At 41.6% G+C, this 19,554-nt stretch overlaps 1 protein-coding gene across 2 annotated transcripts in view; it reads right to left on the bottom strand.

Moving 5' to 3' along the window:
- Nucleotides 1-16,985, bottom strand: part of IGSF5 (immunoglobulin superfamily member 5) — a 29,650-nt gene extending 12,665 nt beyond the window's left edge. For both annotated transcript variants that reach the window (XM_005009259.6, XM_027449089.3), the window contains exons 1-6: nt 16,850-16,985; nt 14,380-14,582; nt 7,651-7,971; nt 6,290-6,598; nt 2,050-2,178; nt 1,529-1,553 (exon numbers count right to left, since the gene is read on the bottom strand). In XM_005009259.6, coding sequence (XP_005009316.4) covers nt 1,529-1,553; nt 2,050-2,178; nt 6,290-6,598; nt 7,651-7,971; nt 14,380-14,437 — 842 coding nt within the window. In that variant the 5' untranslated portion in view covers nt 14,438-14,582; nt 16,850-16,985. The remainder of the gene's footprint in view (nt 1-1,528; nt 1,554-2,049; nt 2,179-6,289; nt 6,599-7,650; nt 7,972-14,379; nt 14,583-16,849) is intronic.
- Nucleotides 16,986-19,554: the final 2,569 nt, after the last annotated feature.

Here is a 19,554-nt window from a genome sequence, read left to right as displayed (position 1 = left end):
CAGTTACAAAAAAGTGTGGGAGGTACAGAAAAATAACCAGCCGAGTTAAAAATAAATGTTGTAGGAATCAAAACAATATATCTTTAGTCTCACTGTTTCTTCACTACTACCTCAACATAGCTTGCACAATCTGGACAGTCATTATTCTTTTTACTGCAGGTAGGTTCCCCCAAGAAAAAAAAAAAAAAAAAAAAAAAAAACACTAAGCCTTTGTGCAACTGTCAACACTGACTTGTCCCAGCTAATCCGTAAAGCCTGGACTCAGCCCAGTGCTTAAGCACGTTCTTTACCTTTTGCTTAACTCTCAGGCTGTAAGCAACTTCTACAAAGCTGGAATGACAACTCATGATTCAAGTTAATGGGAAAATAGGAGCTTTACTGTACTAAGATTTTTTCATGAATATTTGCTCTAGACCAGATTCAAAGACATAGGGAAAAAGCAATGCTAAGCCCTCCTCTGGGTCTGTTTGTGTTGCCTGTAAGAAGGTACTGTGCAGACCCTCCAGGGGCAGCATCAGCAAGGCAAGGCCCTAGAAAGGGCATGGACCTGGCCATAGCAGTCCCTGTGGCTGGGTAAATGCCTCCCTGAATGTACAATTGATTTTGTCATAGCAGGGTTGACCCTTGCAAAGGGCTTGTGGCACAGCCAGGTCAGAATCGAAGCAAAAAGGTTTTGTAGTGTTGTATTCATACCAAAACCGATATGCAAGTTGCACTTGCTTTTGACCTCCCGTTCCCTGCTGATGTAGTCTTGCCCTATTTATGTAGCTGCACTTGGTAAAATGATCGATTAAGCATCATAAACTAAGAAGTCACATGGAAGCTTACCGGCATGGCATGGTAGGATTAGCATTGTTTCCTCCGGAGAAAACAGTATTGTTTTTTTTTATTTTATTTCATGTCCAAAAATAGTGTATAAGTGGAAATCTGCCAACAGACCTTTACAAAATTTCCCCACAAGAGGCCGTTAATGAAGCTAGGTATTACCAAAATGAGAGGCAAGGTGTCGTAACGTTTTGTAAACTCATTAAGAGACAGGGAGGTAAATGCCCTGCAAGCACAAGCTGTGCATGAATTTACACCGCTCCCTAGCAGCTTAGAAAAGTAACTCTGGTAACCTCACTGACATTGCTGTTAGAGCCGCACTACTGATAATGGATAGGACCTTAATACTCACACCCATCAACTCAGGATTTTTAACATTTTTCAACTCCATGCAATGACGTACCAACAGCTTGGTATTCAAGCACGCCTGGTAATCACTTGATTAAGTGTCGACACTCACCAGCGGGGCAGCTTATTATATTTTATGTTTTGTTTAATTTTATTTTGTTTAGTTTTATTTTACTTTATTTTATTTATTTTGTTTTGTTATGTTTTGTTTTATTTTATTATTTTATTTGCCTGCCAATCTGCCGCGGAGCCCCGGGCCCCGCTGCTGGGCTCACAGTGACCTCCTGTGGACGTGCTGGCAAACGCCCGGGACCCAGAGGCAGGCAGCCTGCTGTTCACACCTTATTCAGCTTACCTTGCTTCACTTTCGTACGTGGATCCTGGGGGGAAAAAGAAAAATTTATTTAAAATGCTGGAAAATAAAACACGACCTACTAGAGAGCTCGTCTCAGAGCGTGCACTGTGCTCCAGCTACCACGGGAGCATCTCCCCTCATTTCCAGGACTGTGCAATAGCCCCACAGGACAGCTTACAAAGAAACTGGAAATCAGGATCACAGCCCTTAAGATAGGTTTCAACAAAGAACTTCAAGACAGGAACAAAACGTCACTGGAAGTTAACGCGCTCCTGAAATGCCCTTGTTGTTAACACGAGTGGCAAAACTCTGTGCCACGGACTACTTTGGGACTGAGTTATAGGAGAAAGCAAGGTGAGAGTAGGGAGCATCTTAAGCTGGTCATGGTTAAGGGCATGATCAGTCTGCTTGCATTTCTGCTTACAGGTTTTTGCACTACACAAGGACTGTCATAAGTAGTAGATTTATATCTAATTTAAGGTACTTTTTAATGTATAGGCCAATTGTGAAGGTCCACTTACCTTTCTTTAGGCAGCAGCAGCGTACGACAACCACAATAATAATGACCAGGAGAATAAAACCAACAATTGAAAACACGACTGCAAGTGCAATAACCCATGTGCTTATGCTGTCTTCACTGTAACCATTTTCTGTTAAATTAAATGGATAAATATTGTTTCATCAGAATGGATAAATATTGTTTTATCAGAGTCTCAAAACATTGTTTTCAAAGTATTTTACTTTTCTGTGAAAACCTATTAACTACTTCTTGACTATTTAGCAAGGAGGCTGTTTTTTCCAGATGATGGTCTCTCTATTTATGAGTGGTGGCCAAGCTCTCAAAACGTTTCCAAAATAAAATTCTTCATTGCAATGGTAACTTTTCTGACAGCCATTTCTTTCAGAAAAAAATATTCCAATCAAGTATTCCAAAAATACTCCAACCAAAATTTTATTTTGCAGATATGCTGAGTGTCCCATCATCCTTTGGAGGCCTTTTGGGCTGGGGATAGGAGTTAAGATTCAATTTAGATATCTATACTGCAGATTTTAAACATCTTGCCTAGCTACTTTTGTCAGTGGAGAGAAAATAGGTATTTTGGGTTACCATTCACCTGGCCAAATGTGTATGTGTCCCTCTGGTTAAGATGATCAGCTCTGAAGAAGCGTCCATTTTTCCCCACTGACCATAGTCACAGTCTTAGGTGCCTAGTACAGGTGGAGATTTCTAGCCTGTAGATTTGACTTTCTGATGAATCCCACAATGGAATTTCTCCCACTAATTTCAGCAGGTGTTTGATTTTGGGACATACTTTGTAGGTCATCTATTTGGTCTTCACTTAAAGATCAGTGAAGTCCAAGAACTGTAGCACAGTTCAGGATACTGCAGCTACTAGCCCATCTTCACTACTGGCAGTTTAACAACATTAAATTATTCTTTTGTCTTTGCTGTAATCTACAGTGCTAGATGAGGTGATTTCAAGATAATTCAACATCTTGGTGAAACTGGTTGCTATGAACAGGTTTCCTAAGAGAGCTCCTGCATCACAGAACTTTAAAAATACCCCGTTTCTTACGCAGCTGGGTGCATAAGGAAGGTGTCAGTTCTCACTGCCGCATCATCCTGCCCTTTGGTTTTGACCAGATATTTTAGAACTACATCTAATTTGTCTACCCTTTGAAAAGCAGCCCCCAAATCATTTTGACAGTTGTTTAGAGAAACGTTTCAATCCAAATTACAGGTGTGAAACGCATCCAAACTCAACAATAGCCATTCTGTCACACTGGGCTCATGATTGTCACGTCCTCATTAGAAGTCCCGGTTAACAACTGCATGGTTACATTTAGCTGGCAGCCTCTGGGAAAAGTACCACAGCCATGTAGATGTCTGGTAGCTGCACAGTGTCAGAGCTATTCCCCTGATGTAGGACCCAGGGTACCCAATGCTTTACTTATAGTAAGGAATAAAGAAGCAAATCTATGGATTTGCCTGGTTTGCTTGAGGTTTGGAGGCTTCAGACTGCAAAGATACAGGAGCAGAGCCTCCTACAAAGCTTGAACCTTTGTTAGGAGTCTGAATTATCCAAAGCTCGGGTCATTATGATTAAGCAATTTGTTCCAGTCTTCTTTAATCCTAATGCACAATCAGCATGTTTTGAATTTCTTCTGACAATTAGAGAAAACAAGCACTCACTAACCTGCAGACTAGTAGTTAAATCCGTAGGCTGTAATCAGTTGTGATTACAATTGATGAGAAACTTGTTCATTATTTTTTCATCCAGAAGTACTACAACAAATATATATATATTATCCTAATTCATTCCATAAAACATGCCACAGGGTTTCAAGATGGCTAAGATATGAAACACGTAGTTGTTTAAGTATAGAGCTAAATTTAACCTCTGCAATGAAGGGAGGAGCAAAACACACCTACACAGGTGCATACGCCCAAGCTCGCTGCCAGACCGAGGTATTTTCCACCCTGTCGGGTTCAGGCTACATGTCCAAAGAGGCTCTACAAAGCTGAAGTAAGGACAGGATACAACACAAACACTCCTGGCTCTTCAGCATAGCAGCTTCTCCCCAGTTTTGGAGGATCCAGAAAGAAACTGGGGCTGGGACCAGCAGGCATGAATACAGGAGCTGCCAGCTCAACGTGAAAGTAGGAGCAAATCCACACCACATTAAGTGTTTGGTGTGTACAAAGCCACCTCCTCATTCCATAGGGCCCATTCTCAGCTGCTGTTCTGACACCTGGTTCCTCCTAAAGCTGCCTAAGAATTTACTTGGGCAAAGTATCTGCAGAAAAGGGAATTTTCCCAGGCACATGCTTGTGACCAAGGAGAAAGAAGAGACTGAAAAAAAGATGGATATCACTTCTTGGACACTTTGGAGTTTTCCTAAGATAAAAAACAGAGGAAGATCTGGCTCTTTGTGGATTCCCTACATTCACCTTCTGCAGTACAAAGAACACATGCAGTCACCACCGAAGCCACAAAGAGCTTGGGACCAGCTAAAGGACTCTACTGAGGACCTCATTTTCCAATAATAGCTCTGTGAATAAATCTGCTGCAATAACTCCATAGAAGTTCCCAAATCTGGGGCCCAGCAAAACTGTGCTGTGAGTGAGGTACCTCTGGAGGAGGAGCAAATGAAACTAATAATACAACAGTTTTGGGAAAGGATTTCTTAAATTTTTAAAGCTAATCTTCATTCCTGACACCATCTAGCTGAGGTTGAGTCTGCATATGAGAAGTCAGAGAAGCCCTGAGATTTTACATGTGACATACATTAGAAATTTTCTTCTGCCATAAGTGTCATGTCTTTATTTCATTCTAATAATCTGAAGACTTCATATTCTCAACTGCTGACAAATTTTGAGTGTCTGATGCTGCAAAATGATTTTTCCAAAGAGCAATGAATTATGTCCTATACAATCACTAATTATATACTAATTGTGCTTCATGACATCTGTTTTTCTCCTCTTCTGATTTACAATGAGTAGCTATGGAAACTGAGGGTGGATACCTCAGTACTTCACAAACAAGTAGGCAGAGGAATTTATTAATTTCCTAAGGATAGTTCTATTTTGCTTAGTCAGTAATTAGGAGCAATCTGACTACAAAATAGTCATATTAAGAATGGTGAAATGACCTTTTTCAACTGCATTACAAAGCAAGTACTTCTGAAAAGACTTTCTAATACTGATTCATCCATAAAATAAAAGGCACAGTTACTCAGCCTCCTCACTTGTTTGTATGTAAAAACTTCTAAAACATACCCCTCATCAATCCACTATGAGAATGTTTTCGTATGTGGCACATTCACCCATTGCAGTAAATGAATCAGTTCATCAAGAGAAGCTGTCAATTTGATTATACAAGTTCATGATGCTTACCACATCATAAAAAGAAATGTAGATTCTAGGCCCTACTCCTCACAGCAGGCAGCTGGGGTTGTATAGACTTGTTGCAAAAAAAAAAAAAAAAAAAACAGCCCATACATCCCATGCATTTCCCATACCACAGGCTAAGGCTAATTTAAAGGCTGTCACCACAGGGTGGACTATGTCACACCATCAGTGGCAGTGCACTTATGCCCAGAAACCTCAGCTCCTTGCCATGTGATTAGTGCTTCAAGTTCAGTTTGTCTTGAGAGTCTTCTCCCTTACAGTTGAGACACTTGGCCAGTCCTAACAGATAAATGCTCCTAAGCATGATCTGACATCGTCTTCCTATATTTTCATAGGTTGTCAGTAAGGCCAAAGATTTGTGGTATTATGAAAGTTTATATATATGTGTTGACAACATTAGTAACAATGCTTAGGGTTATCATAGTCTTGCTAGCAGTTCTTGCTGTCTGCTCAACATTCACGCTTGGCTTAGACACTGAATTTCCTTAAATAAAAGGCAATAATAAGCAACCAATGCATTGCCCAAAGAATTCCATGTATATTGCTGTAGGACAATTTTTATTTTCCTCTAGGATGCAAAAAAGAACATGACAGATAAAGGAATGCAGGCACAATGGCTCTTTGGTCTAAGTGGACTTTGTGGCTTATTAGACTTGTACCAGTCCTTTCACAGAGGTGAAATTAACTGTACCTACGTATCAGTTTGTGACTATCAAGTCCTACTTCTATCACCTTTGCATATCTCACAGTGTTTAATTTGCAAATAAAATACTTTTCAAAACAATACAAAGTATAAAGGACAGTTCTGAGAAAATAGCATAGGCAAAGTACAATAAACATTCACTTACCTGAAGTAGAGTTGACAAAGAAAACAGTTATAGTTGCATTCTGAGGGCTAGGGAGTGCTTCTATATCAGCTAAACAAGTCAAAATCTCAGTGTCTGTTGGAGTCAAAGTCAGGACGCTCAAGGCATTGTGGAGGTCATTAGATCCTTGACTTTGCTGGGTAACATACCTCGACTTATCAATCAGAGAGTCATTTGTCATCCAAGTAATGTCTGGAGCTGGAGCCCATCCTAAGGCTTCACAAACAATTTCAAGTGTTTCATTCTCTTTAACTGTTAAGGTGCTATTTTTGATGAATAAAGATCCATTAACTGTGGGAGGGAAAAGATGTTTTTTTCCTTCAGAATAGTTATCTGCATTGTTTTCCTGCTGATAGTCTTAAATCTTACCTTGCTGCCCAAAATTAGCTATATCTTGAGATATGAATTTAAAAACAGTCATTGTTAACACAGATATACCATATGCATGACATAAACATGCAGATATTGCAACTTCATAGATACGTTGTCCAGTGTGTCTACAGCACAAGTTTCAGCTTTCAGTATCTTTTCAATAAAAAGCAAAAAATTACACTTTTTAGGCATCCTTATATATTTATAGCTGAAGGACAGCATAATGAAATAACAATGTTTCTCTGTAAGTTTTAAGTATGCTCTTGGGTTTTCTTGGCAAAAGTTTACAGACAGACAATGAGATGCTCTCACTGCACTAAGCACCTCTGACAAATGGATAGTGTCTGATGGTTAGATTCCGCTTTACTGGCTGCACTCTGTCATTACTAAAGCTTCAGAGAGGAGGAAGAGGTCTCATACACAGGGACTTGATATGCAGGAGCTTTTGTTCCTTGGAAATGGTAGCTCGCAGCAGCAGTCATACGAAGAGCATTGCTTTGTGTCTCAAAGGATTTATTTCTACACACCATTAAATCAAACTCAAATAAGTGGGGTACAGACTGACCCCCAAGTTAGAAAGCAGGAGGGAGATCTGTCCAAAAGACAGTGAAGGTTCATGCACAAAGACATGCCTGTGTGGAGGGAAGTAATCCATACTGTTTCTAGCCAAAAGATTGCTTTTCAGTGACTGCTGGTGGGCCTGCTAAAGCCTCCAGGCACTTTAAAGAAATCCAATAAAGAATAAGAGATATAACAGTAAAAAAGGCAGGACAGTTCAAACCTTTATTAATGGCACTTTGAATGTGACTCTGAAACCTGCTTTGACAGTAAAATTAAGATAAAGAAGAAGGAAGACAAATGATGGTGAATGAGAGCACGTACTCCTTCACAGAGATAATCTGGGCAATCCGTCAGAGGATATCTTTAAGTGTTGTACAATAAAATAGCTTTCTATTGGTAGCTATACATACCTTGAACAGAAAGAAAGGCAAAGCTGCTTTCACCAGTTTGCTGGGTGCTGCATTCAATTTTTCCAGAGTCATCTAGCTGCGTGTTGTGGATGATCAGCTCTGAGGTAAATTCATCATTATTGGTATAATTTTGAGATGTGAAGCGGTCTGATGTTTCAATAGCTCCTTGAGGATTAATGACAGTGAGGACAGGATTTGCCTTGAACAACCAAATGAGAATGACCCATCCTTTCATAACAGTGCAATTAAACCGGGCTTCTGAACCAACAAGGACTGTTGCATTAGTAGGGCCATTTACAATAGAATTACAAAAGCCAAGACCTAAAACGAAGAAAAAAAAATAAAAAATCACACAATCTGTAAATACATAAATACCAGCAAAGACATCTGACTTAATTTTTACTTCCAGCAATTTAAAGCTAAAAAGCCAAGAGCCCTGGTTGAAATAGCATTTTTAATTGGAGGTACTGGGGTATTGAGCACTTTGTTAGATATTGGAAAAGGCTGTTGACTCAACTGAGCTGGCACTTCCCCTCCAACAGCCAACAGTACATGATGCTTTCAGAAAAAGATTCTCATTTCATTTTCTATAATGACCAGCAGTCAATAGTTGAAGTCATTAATGGTGAATTGAAATTGTGACTTAGGAATGTTAACCACACAGCCATAAGCAGTGGTAAAATGCTATGTTGCTTTAATGGATCCCTAAAACAGTCATTATAAACCCTAGAAGTATAGGTTTACAAGGATTTTTCAAAAATTTAACCTGTAACCTTTTTAACAGAAATGGAGGTATCTTTCAGCTGTGTCTTAGATTAAAAGCTTTTCTTTAAAGATGTGTTTGACTTTTTGTCTCTTTTCCTATTCTGAAATCACCCAATTTTCTTTCTTCAGCAGTTCACTAAAGAGCAGAATTACCATTTTGCTGAAGGAAAAAAATTCCACTTTTAGATAAGAAAATATATGAGTTCTTTAGAAGCTAAATGAATAAAGGAGTGTGTAGCCAGTCCCTTTTCCATACCTCTTATTGCCACCGATTTTTTGCATCTTTCCATACTCTTTCCCCTATTTGCCTGCCTCCTTCCATATTTCTCTTGCATGCACCCCATACATCATTTCCCACCATCCCAGGCTTTCTTCTAACCAGATCTGCTTGAATTTATGAGTTTTTCCTCCTTAAAAGGTACCATGAATTGTAGATACTATCTTTCAGAAATGAAAGCTTGTTTCTAATCAAGGCATTTTGTCTTCTTCTCCTTGTCAGCAGACCCAGGGCCTCTCATTGCCCTCAGAGTAAAGAAGGCCCAGCTGTTGCCCAGGCAAGTGGTGGATCCCGTGTGCATGAGAAGGCAGAAGCACTTGCTTCTACTAAGCAGAAAGTAAAGGATGAAGCCTCTTTCCAAAATGGCAGCTGTGACTTCAGTCCCTGAAATACCCATGGGAAGTGGGCAAATCTTTAAATATTTGTCAAGAAGATGACGTCATATACCCTAAGGCACAAACCTTCAAAGATTAAGAGTGACCCAGATTACTCTTTGGTGTTTTAGGGACTGTGACTTGGAAGATCAGCATTGGGTGAAATTAGGAGCCTGCTTCTCTGGGTCTTTGTACTTTGTGACTCCCTTTGGGTTTTGGCTAGATTCTCCAGAACACGCTATGTCCAGGTGCAGCAGAGCAAAAGCAGAGGTAATATCAATGGCTTTCAAGGAGTCCAAATCCTGAATGTCTCCAAGATAGAGATTTCACGAGCTCCCTGCAGATTTACCAGTGAGACCTAACTCACCAGTAAGTTTTACATCACTTACTGGCAAACGTTCATCCCACAGAAGCACCAGGACTGCCAGCATTACTTCTAATGATTCAAGCTGTAGCTCTGCACCATTACAGCAATTAGACGCTACAGTCCATAGCAGTGTAATTAAAACCCAGTGTCTGCAAATTGAGCCTGAGCCTAAGTGTTCAGCTATTTTCCAGGAGAAAGAGAGAGTGAAAGGGCTGTTACTCCCTTGCTAAGTCAGGGCAATGAAGTGGTTTTAAAGATTTCATTCAACCCGGGTTTAGTGCATTTTAGGTAGTTTAATTATTAATGGATTAATTCACAAATTACTGAAAAAGTCATTTTCTATTCGGTCATTAGCTGACACAAGAAGGAGAGAATATGCTGTATTGTTTCACACAAAAGAGATATTTAACGCTTGCATAAATGCTACCAGAGCCCAGTCTCAGGTACAATGTTACAAACAGAACCTTGGAGCATGCACCCAAGGCATATGGCCCATAATCTCATTGCTCCAATGTCAACATCATTCTCTAATTCCCAGCTCTCACTTAATCCTAGGGAGTTTATATCTACCCAGCTTTGTGCCAAGAATCGTTCTTTAATATAAATAGCTCCTCTCTTTCCTCCCACCCACCACATGTGTTTACAGACAAGAGTCTTTTCATTCTTTGTTTTCCAGGTTTACACAAACCTAGCTCTCCCTGGCTCATTGCTCGGTTGACTCCGAGTTCTCTCCTATTTACAAAAACCTTCACAAAAATTTTGCACATTCCTGGATTATGTTACCTCTGTCAAGCACCTCATTCTCCACAGTATATCTGTATGTGAGCAATAAAACATTACATAAAAAGCAAACTTCACTTCTACTGATAGTTAATAAAGCCAGATAAGATACGTTAAATGTTTGACTTAGATGGTTCTTTTTTTCCCAGTAACATTTACTCAAAGCTCTCTTCAGTCTTGTAAAGGTGAACTGAAATGCTATAAATCATGAAATAGCTTGAAGACTAACTTAGCAATCAAATCTATATGCATACTTTCATACATTGCTTTATAAACAGTTAACCCAACAAAAAAAAAAAAAAGCCATTTTGTCTCTCTTCTGTTTGTGACTCTGAATGTTAGTGATTGCCCATGGCATCATTTACAGAGCTACCAGTTCTCTAATGAAAGTGCACTGAGAAAGTACTCTCCGGTGAGCACATACATCACATAATACAACCCCTTTCTTTGATATTCAGCACCCAATTGCCACTATTTCTGTTCATAACTGATATTACTGGGTTTGAGACACTGTCCTAAGCTCAAATTCATCTTTTAATTATATATATTTTTTGGACTCATATTGTCACCAGCCTTTACAATACTGCTCCCTGTACATCCATGGTGCCTACAACAAGTTGATGTACTGAGCTTTTTGACTCTCACACTTTGTTTGAATTCTTCCCATTTGGTTGAAGTGGACATAAACAGCTACCATGATGATAGACTCAGCTGTCCACAAACATCCTTAGAATTGACACCAAAATGAATTTAGTTGCTCATGAAGCAGGAGCTGCAGTACTTATTCACACTGCCCCCCTTAATGCAAGCTGGTATCTGTGCATTTGTATTTTATTTCTTAGCCTGTGTAAACACTTTTCTTTCTCAAGGAGTATAATGGTTTGCCATGGCTCTGAATAAATGACTTTCAGTACTCTGTTAGCTGTTAATTAATCATTTGCTATGAGATCACGTCTGTGAGTTCCACTATAGTCTTGAAATTTGTCCCTAAACATTAACAGTCAGGGATCATCTGCTCTAAAAATGTGTGGCTCATACTGCTTTTGTCTTGTTCAGACCATCAGGACAGTATAGCAGGTAGGTATGAGTTACTCCTTTATTTATCTAATATAATCATTTTTTATCAGTCCATAGGTATGGTGGGATCTACATTTTTTTCCACCAACCAGACCTGCTGGAACAACAGATGGCTTTCCAATGACTTCCCTGAGCTAGAGAACAGATCCATAAGCCTTGGATAGGGATCCTATGGGTCGCAAGAGGATCAAGGAATGGAAAGTAGCTCAACTTTGCCTTCATTTGGATCTCAGGAAAGCCCCAGTACAACCAAAATGGAGCTTTATGAGCCCTCTCCATCTGTTGCCAAAAAATTATTTTGTGATTATAACCTTGCCTCTTTATCTTTTTGCTTTAAATTTTTATCTTGCAATAGCATGCAAAGTCCCAAACCAATAGCGGGTCCCACTGTCCAACCCATATACAAACACCGATAAAGTAACTTCTGTAAGGTCAAAGAGGACATTCATGACAGAAATGTGATCTAAACACAGTTACCAGTGCTTTAAACCAGTGCTCTAAGTCCTTTTGCTGGGCTTAGCTTCCTGCACTAGGGAGAAAATTTCAGCACTGGTTTCATTTGCATACCGCTTAAAAAATATCTCGCAGATGGTTGCTTTCAGGCAAATTAAGGCCTCAGGCTAGATTGCCATCGCACTTCACAGGAATTATGTGTTCAGCTCTTAACAGCTGGTTTAACATCTGCTTTCCCACACGCAACCAGTAAAATATCCCACCCAGACAAATAACCACACTGATGTCTTTGCAGTAGCGAAGTTACAGACGGTCCTCATGATACTGCATTACCCCTTGAATTTTGAAGCACAGAGCTCTGTTGGGACACCTTCTTTGAGGCACATCACTTACACCTAGAAAGGGGTCACCAATGGTGAAAGTTTAAGTGCCAAGTGTTTGTTGCTCAGTCCTTCCCAACAGCATGTTGAATGTACATCAGTGCCTGATAAACTGCTTATCCCTTCCTGTTGCATGTATTCATTTTGTTTTTGTTTTTGTTTTGTTTTGTTTTGTTTTGTTTTTGATGTTAACAAGGTTTTAAAATGCTTATATAGGATGTTTCTGTCAAGTAACACTGGTCTATTGGTACTCAGTGGCACATTTTGTCACCCACACAAACCTTTCCACAGCCCCCAAGAGTGTCTTCCCAATCTCTTCTCTCAGTCACTACTTGACAGATGCCTAATGCAACCTCTCCCAGCCCTGCTGCTGGATTCCTCCTCCTCCTCTTGCATTGTCTATGGTCTCCAGTTGTGAGGGTCCTTGTGCTGGGAGCACCTCCAGTGTCCTGACAGCAAGCTGGGACCCTGCACTGCATGCCAACCCTGCGATCTGCAATGCTACTGATGCTGAAAAGCATGTGGTGCCAGCCAGAAGATGTTCAAACCAGCTGTGCCATGCAGCTATCTCTGCAGCCTAGCCGCACCGCATGGCCTTGCACCTCCTCAAATCACAAGAGCAGCAACACTTCTTCCAAGAACTGCATTTCCCCTCCCCATGATACACTTTTTCTCCCTGCTTTGGGGTGTGATCCCATGGCTGCACAGCGCAGTGTGGGCACTGCCCACTACCCCACTGTGGCAAAACAGAAGAAAATTGAGGCTTCCTTGCAATAATTACTCAATGTTCAAAATTACAAGATTTAGGGACTGCCTGAGCCAACAACTGCATCAGCACATATGGATCCACCCTCCATGATAATTGTTTCACTTTTTTCAGCCTATTTGTAATTTGGTATCACCCATATCCAGTGACCATGAACTTCACTACTTGATGACATCCTGTGAGGAAAAGTACATACTTCGGTTTGCCTTAAATCTACTTTCTAGTCATTTTACTACCTTCCATTAGTTCTTTTTTTATGAGAAATTTTGACCAGCCACTCCACTATTCATTCATATATTTAAAATATCTTTACTATTTCTTTTTTCAGGAGCAGAAAAATAATCCAATCTAATGAATCCTCTTCTCATGCCTTTAATAACCTCTGTCACACTTTATTTCTTTCTCAGACCTAGTATGTCCACTTGGAAATGGAAGGGCTAACACAACATCCAGTATTTGAGATAAAAGCTTTCTGTGGATTTTTCCAATGTTGTTGTATTTCTGTTGAAAACACTAAGTGGTGAAATTTTCTCTCTTTCAGCAATTTGCTCTCTCTTTCCAAAGATATCTATACTATTCCCTCACTATACATCATCAGTTAAGTGATGCTTTGTACTGAATATTTTCTGCTCCTTTATTACATACTCACTCGGCATTGTGACATTTTCTGACAAATCCCCATAGTCTCTTTTTGCACTTGGCTGTCCCAAGTAATTCCGCACCACCTGCAAAGTCTGCCACCTCACAGTTCATACTCCTTTTCATGGGGTTGTTTAAGAGTTTGTTGAATATCACACATCCCAGTGCAACTCCTCTGGGAACACCACTCTGCTCAAAGAACTCACCGTATATTGCTGCATTGTGTTTCCTTTCACCAGTTATACCATCCCTCTCATCCTTTCAGAGCCTCTTAAAACCCCAGCCAGACTACAAGAAACAAATCAGCCATGTCTCCATTACCCAACTACTCACTTTATATTCACATTTTCTTTAAAGCTCTGCCACCACGATACCTTTTATCTGAATTCAATATGAGACTCAGGCAAATGAAATGTAAATTGGAGGCCAAATAGGAAAATGATAATTTACACATATTTCTGGAAGCAAAATCAGCTGCTGATTTATTTATTTTTTTGAGTTCTCTGCAGACGCCCCATCGAGAGCAGTCCTGAATGGACATGAGAAGGATGAGCTAAGGAGAGGGAGAAATGAGTGGGGACATCCCTGCTCATTGGAAGCGAGAGGGCAGCTTCGCCACTTTCCCTCCACCCCATCCACTGCTCAGTCCTGCACACTGAAGCCCACTGTAAGCCATTAAAACATCCAGACTTTAAATGCAAACTTATCCATTTAAAACACTTTGAATAATCCCCCTCTGGGACTTACTGTTTAATCTGATATTGCCAGTAACTGCCATTTACATAGCTTTAAAATTAGTTCACACTTGTAGTCCACGATGGCTCATTTCATGGGTTATGAACGTGTCCTACCTGTTAGCGAGGCAGATAAGATGAAAAGAAGTAAAATGAATTTCTGGAACCCCTCCATTGGAGCATTCTCTCCTGGTCCCTAAGGCAGAAAGCCACCGGTGGTCATTCCATGCTTGAGAAGAAGCTGAAGGACAGAACTCATCAAGAAATTTGGAAATCAGTTGCTGCTTTGTGTCCTCTGACAAAATGTGACTTTATGTGACCTGTGTAACAAAAAAGGGGAGAAGATTAAATGAGGCAGGGTTTGGGAGGAAAACAGTATCTTTTCTCAGAACAACTGTTTGAAAAGAAGTAGATGAGCTTTCAGCACACAGACCTTACTTCAGCATAGAAACCCCCCCCCTCCAGACCTCACATCCCTCAGGCCCGCAGTCCATCCTGGCTATTACAACGCTACTGCTTCAGGATTGACTGTGTCAGGAAAGCCCCGTCTGCATCATTAAAGTTAATCAGGAGCAGCTGGGGAAAATAATTCTCTTAGTTGCCTGCAATTTCGTGTGTCTGTGTGTGTGTGTCTGTGTGTGTGTCTGTGTGTGGTGGGTGCCCTGCCTTTGCTGCTGGCAGTGTCCTGGCAGGCTAATGAACCCTGTACTCCATCACTTACTGTCACGCAGAGCAACTGCATGGGGCCACAGCATCCCCTGGGGCCGCAGAGGAGCAGACCTGTGTATGGAGGGGCTGTTGTCCCACCTGGGAAACAGGCATGAAGGAATGCCTTCTGTGCCAGGCAGCCTTTGGGGTAGGAAGTAGGAATACATCCCGATGCATCCCTACATCCCCAGAAATATTGTATTGCTTTTCCTATATGTTTTATTCCAAAACTAGGATTCAAAAACTATGCTCTTACTCCCCAAAATAAAGGACCATCAGCTTTCCACAGTGGACAGAGAGAGATAGGATACAGAGCTTGGTTGGGAGCCATCACCTTAATTCTGCATTATCTGTTTTTCCAGCTTTTCTGATTCACTTCTGTGATACTACTCTCCTCCCCCTCAAAATATGTGGGAGGCACTTTGACTGCGCTACTTGTTTTACAAACTTCTCAGCTGGGAAATTCAAGCTTTCCATCGTGAAAAGGTTGCAGGCCGGAGGCTGAGGTTTTGTGGTCAGCTCAAACTTCTTGTCAGGAAAGTGGTTTTGATTTCAGAAGTGTTCTTTGTGGCGGTGCATAAATATTAGTATCACCACAGATATACTGAGTTTGCTGTCAAAAGTGTACATTTTATCGCCTTCTTCCTTAAACCAAGACTGTGCCAAGGGACAAACCACAAGAGCTCCGTTCACTAATCTGTGCTTTGGACACGGGGGTCTGGCACAGCTGATTGTGGCAGTTGTGACGTGACCTGCTGGCAATTTGCTTTGTTTTTCCCTATTTTGCAAGCTTTCAGTTTGCCCCACAAATTTAAAAGGGCAGCGCTGTGAATTAATCAACGTTTTAAACTGAGCCTGTGCGCTGATTTCTTCATCTGTAGGTTGGGAAGGGGGTTAGTTTGCAGGTTGCCTTGGGTTTTCCGGAGGTATTTTGAAAGCCTGTGTGTTTCCTTGGCTACACGCTCACCTGCAGGGTTGTGTGTGGAGGAGCCTGGCACAGGCAGCTGAGGGGAGGGTCACAGTGTGCGACTGGCGGGGGTTTCTCCTTTCTCTCTCACTGCCTTAGCCTCCCACACATACACACGCTAGCTGGTGGCATTTCAGTGTTAGTATTACCTGTGGTATTAACTGAAGCAGCCTGAGCAAAACACCAGGAAACAAGTCCAAATGACAGTGTCGTGTCCTTTTCTAGGAAGTTACCAACCCAGGTGACTCTCTGCAGGTCCAGAGAGCACCCTGGGAGCCAGCACATCCCTAAAGCTGGCAGCCATGGTTCGTAATCCCAATTATAAACTTACTTGCACCAATACAAACTCAGCAGAGCAAATTGTTATGGAGGAAAATAAATGTGCTAGGACCTTGTATACAATTCAGTCCAAGATCAGTAAATAACTTGGGGTAACGTAAAATGACAAGGGAAAAGAAGGGAACCCTAGCTTTCAGTTTTACCTTGTACATTTGAAAATGGACTTTCAAAGAAAAATTATCTCTTTGAAACAGACTATTTTGCCTGATGGTATATTAAATGCACTGGGGCTAGCCCCAGCCACTTTTTATCTCGGGCAGTGATCTTTTCCTGGTCCACAGGTGCACTGGCGATTGATGTCACTGGCCTTGCCCTGACCTGAGCCTATCCCACACCCAGACCAGAGGAAGGGGAGAGTATCAGCCTGAAGACTTGGCTGCCGACATCCCACCACCAGCCCCACTAAGGCAGGAGCTGGGGACAGGGTTAAGCTGTGTTTCCCAGCCACTCCCTCTGCCAAGGCAGCGCAGTGCCTGTGGATCGCCTCCCCAGAACGCCAAGAGTTTTTCCGCGCTTTCCCTTACAGACCGCCAGCATTTAAAGCCACGTTCCCAGCCCTGTGCAAGCTCTCACCTTTTTTCCTGGAGTAATCCTTCCCCAGGCCCTGGCCTAGCCGCTGCCACCTCTGGCCGGGAGTGCCGACCTCTTCCTGGGCTTGGGCTTCGGTGTGACATTGTCCCTTCGGTAGATAAGGAAAAGGTTGTGTCTTCCCCCCAGCCTCCTCCCACCCGCCCCAATATGCATATCGCGGTGTTAATATTTAACCGGTCCTGCAGGAGGAAGGGCGTCATGCTGATGGCAGGCTGGCAGCAGAAAGTTGCAGATCGTCCCGACCTGAAAAGCTGGATTGGCGACGACACCTGGCGTCTCAGGAGAGGGCTGCTGGGCTGCCTGGACAGCAGGGCCCAGTGACAGACACAGTGACATTTACTTATCATATTCTGTAGCCACGAGGGTGTGCACTGGTGCTGCGTGCCCAGGCTGGAGCTAGTGCGGCCGTCATAGCAGTGCTTGCAACATGGCAGGGAGCAGAGGCATGGGGTCCTATCTGGGTGATGGGTCTGGGGACAGAGCTGGAGACAAGACCCATTACATGGGACCAAGGGGACTGGTCCCCAGCCTGCGGCATTGCTGGGGAAGGGAATGATGGCCCCAAGGGCTGAGATGGGGTCCTGGGTGGTGGGGGGACCCCAGGGAGCTGCTGTGGGAGTGTCGTCAGGGACCTGGAGAAATGGGCCCTTCCTGTGAAGTGCAAGTTTATAAACAGGTGATGAGAAAAATGGACTGTTTTTTCATCTTCTAGTGGGGAAAATAAACAGTCCCCAAGTGATTTGGGTTTTCCTTTTTTATCTTCCCTGCCTTCCAGTTTTTATTTTGCGGATTTTTTTACACTATGTCAAGAAAATATTCATTCATGTATTTTTATTTGATTCTAAAATATTTTGATTTACTTCGCAGGGTTAAACCAAACCTTTTTCTGCTACATCCATAGTCATTTCTGTTCATCAAAGCTGCAGTGCTGCCTTGTGAGAGATGCTCTTGCAACTGCTGCAGCCTTCTTCTTTCTCTGAGATCTGAACTGCATCCTTCATGTTACACCATCGTTGGCCAGTAAGTTGAATGAATGTGACACATCAGGTGATACTGATACTTCCATCTGCCGGGAAGCTTAAATCATAAAGTAGGGACATGATTTTCCTGAGCTCTATTTCCTACTAAGCACAGTAACAGTTCTAGCAAGTTGAAATTAATGCCATGCTGACTCTAAAAGAAAAGGTTCACTTCAGCAAAGGGAAACAAAATATTCTGTTTGGGGAATTTTGATCAATTTCCAAAATTAAATTTCAGAAAAATCACCTTATTAGAAAAACTATCACCTTGACTTGTTAACAAACAAAGAACAAACCTACTGAGACTTTCTGAGCAACTATATGTTTGTTTTTTTTTTTTTCATTTTGCTTCTTTGCTTTTCCAAACATGCCTCTTTTATCAAGTCTAAAATAGTGCACTCTTGTTCAACCAAAAGCCTTAATTTCATAACAGTTTTCTTGATATACTTTCTATGAATACTTTGATTTCCATCCAAATAGAACTATAATAGGAAAAAAGAAAACGTCTAATAAACAGTTTCCATCTCTGGTTACCCAAGTGGGAAAAGTGCAGAAGGTTAAAATGGATTGACAGGATTTTCAGTTTGGATTAATAAAGATAACTCTTTGTCAAAAAGCTTCAGAAAGTATAATAGCTGCTTTTAGAACTTGTACAAAACTATCATTTGGCACTACCACGAAGAGATTGGCTGTCATCTTTGTATTTGATCTTCAGGTAGATTTAAGCTGCTATTAGATCACCCTTTAACCTCCCCTCTGCCAGACTAAAGCCCTGTCCCCTCAGCATTTCCTCACCACTGCTGTGTTCTCAGTTCCTGGCCACTTGATCTCCTGCTTCTGGACCCTCTCTAGGTTTTCCATGCCCTGCTTGAACTGAGGGACTCAAAGCCATACACTGATTTCCAGATGTGTCTAGTAAGGAGCATAATAGTTTCTATGAACTTGCTGGCAGCTCATCTCTGAATGTGACCTGGTACATGATTTGTCATATTTACAAATAGCTGGTGTTGGTGGCTTGGATTCACCCCTGTGTTCATTTCACTCAGTTCTCCATCAAGATTTCCACCCACTACCACTTATGTGCTACTCCTGCAGCCTGTACCTCAAGGTTGTTGCACCTGATGGGCAGAGTTTTGTGCTTCTTCACTTTGGATGTCATGATGTATCTCCTGGCCCAGTCCTCAAGTTTATCGAGGTTCCTCTGGACATCATGTTGTTGCATCTGTGCTATAACACTAGTTAATCACAGGCTGATTGTCTGTCTCTTTACCACACTGCAATCCGTCATAGTCTGTAGATTAACCATATCCTTAAGCACCTATGTGCATAATGATGCATATACCAGCCATCACGTTTTTTCATGAAACTAGGGTATTACCTCACACTGAAAGAGGTAGAAAATTGTCAATTAAGTGTTTTCAAAAGTTCAAATGGGATTGAGATCTACAAAGGGGTATCGATGCTTAGTTGTCATTACATTAGCTACATCCAGCATAGGGTCTTCAGCATCCCTACTGTATTGTGGGGATGTACTGTATTGTAGGCCTAAAGACTCTTTGATGTTTATGTTTCTCTGGGAGGGCAGCATGGCTGTGGATCTTGGAGAAACACTACTTCATGCCTAAGTATTGGAGGGAATTTTCAAACATAGCATTCCCCCATCTCCTT

This window comes from Anas platyrhynchos, chromosome 1 (assembly GCF_047663525.1).
Source record: "Anas platyrhynchos isolate ZD024472 breed Pekin duck chromosome 1, IASCAAS_PekinDuck_T2T, whole genome shotgun sequence".
Classification (NCBI taxonomy): Eukaryota; Metazoa; Chordata; class Aves; order Anseriformes; family Anatidae; genus Anas; species Anas platyrhynchos.
Note: the sequence above shows the minus strand (reverse complement) of the source record. Positions and strands in the feature narration are given on the sequence as shown.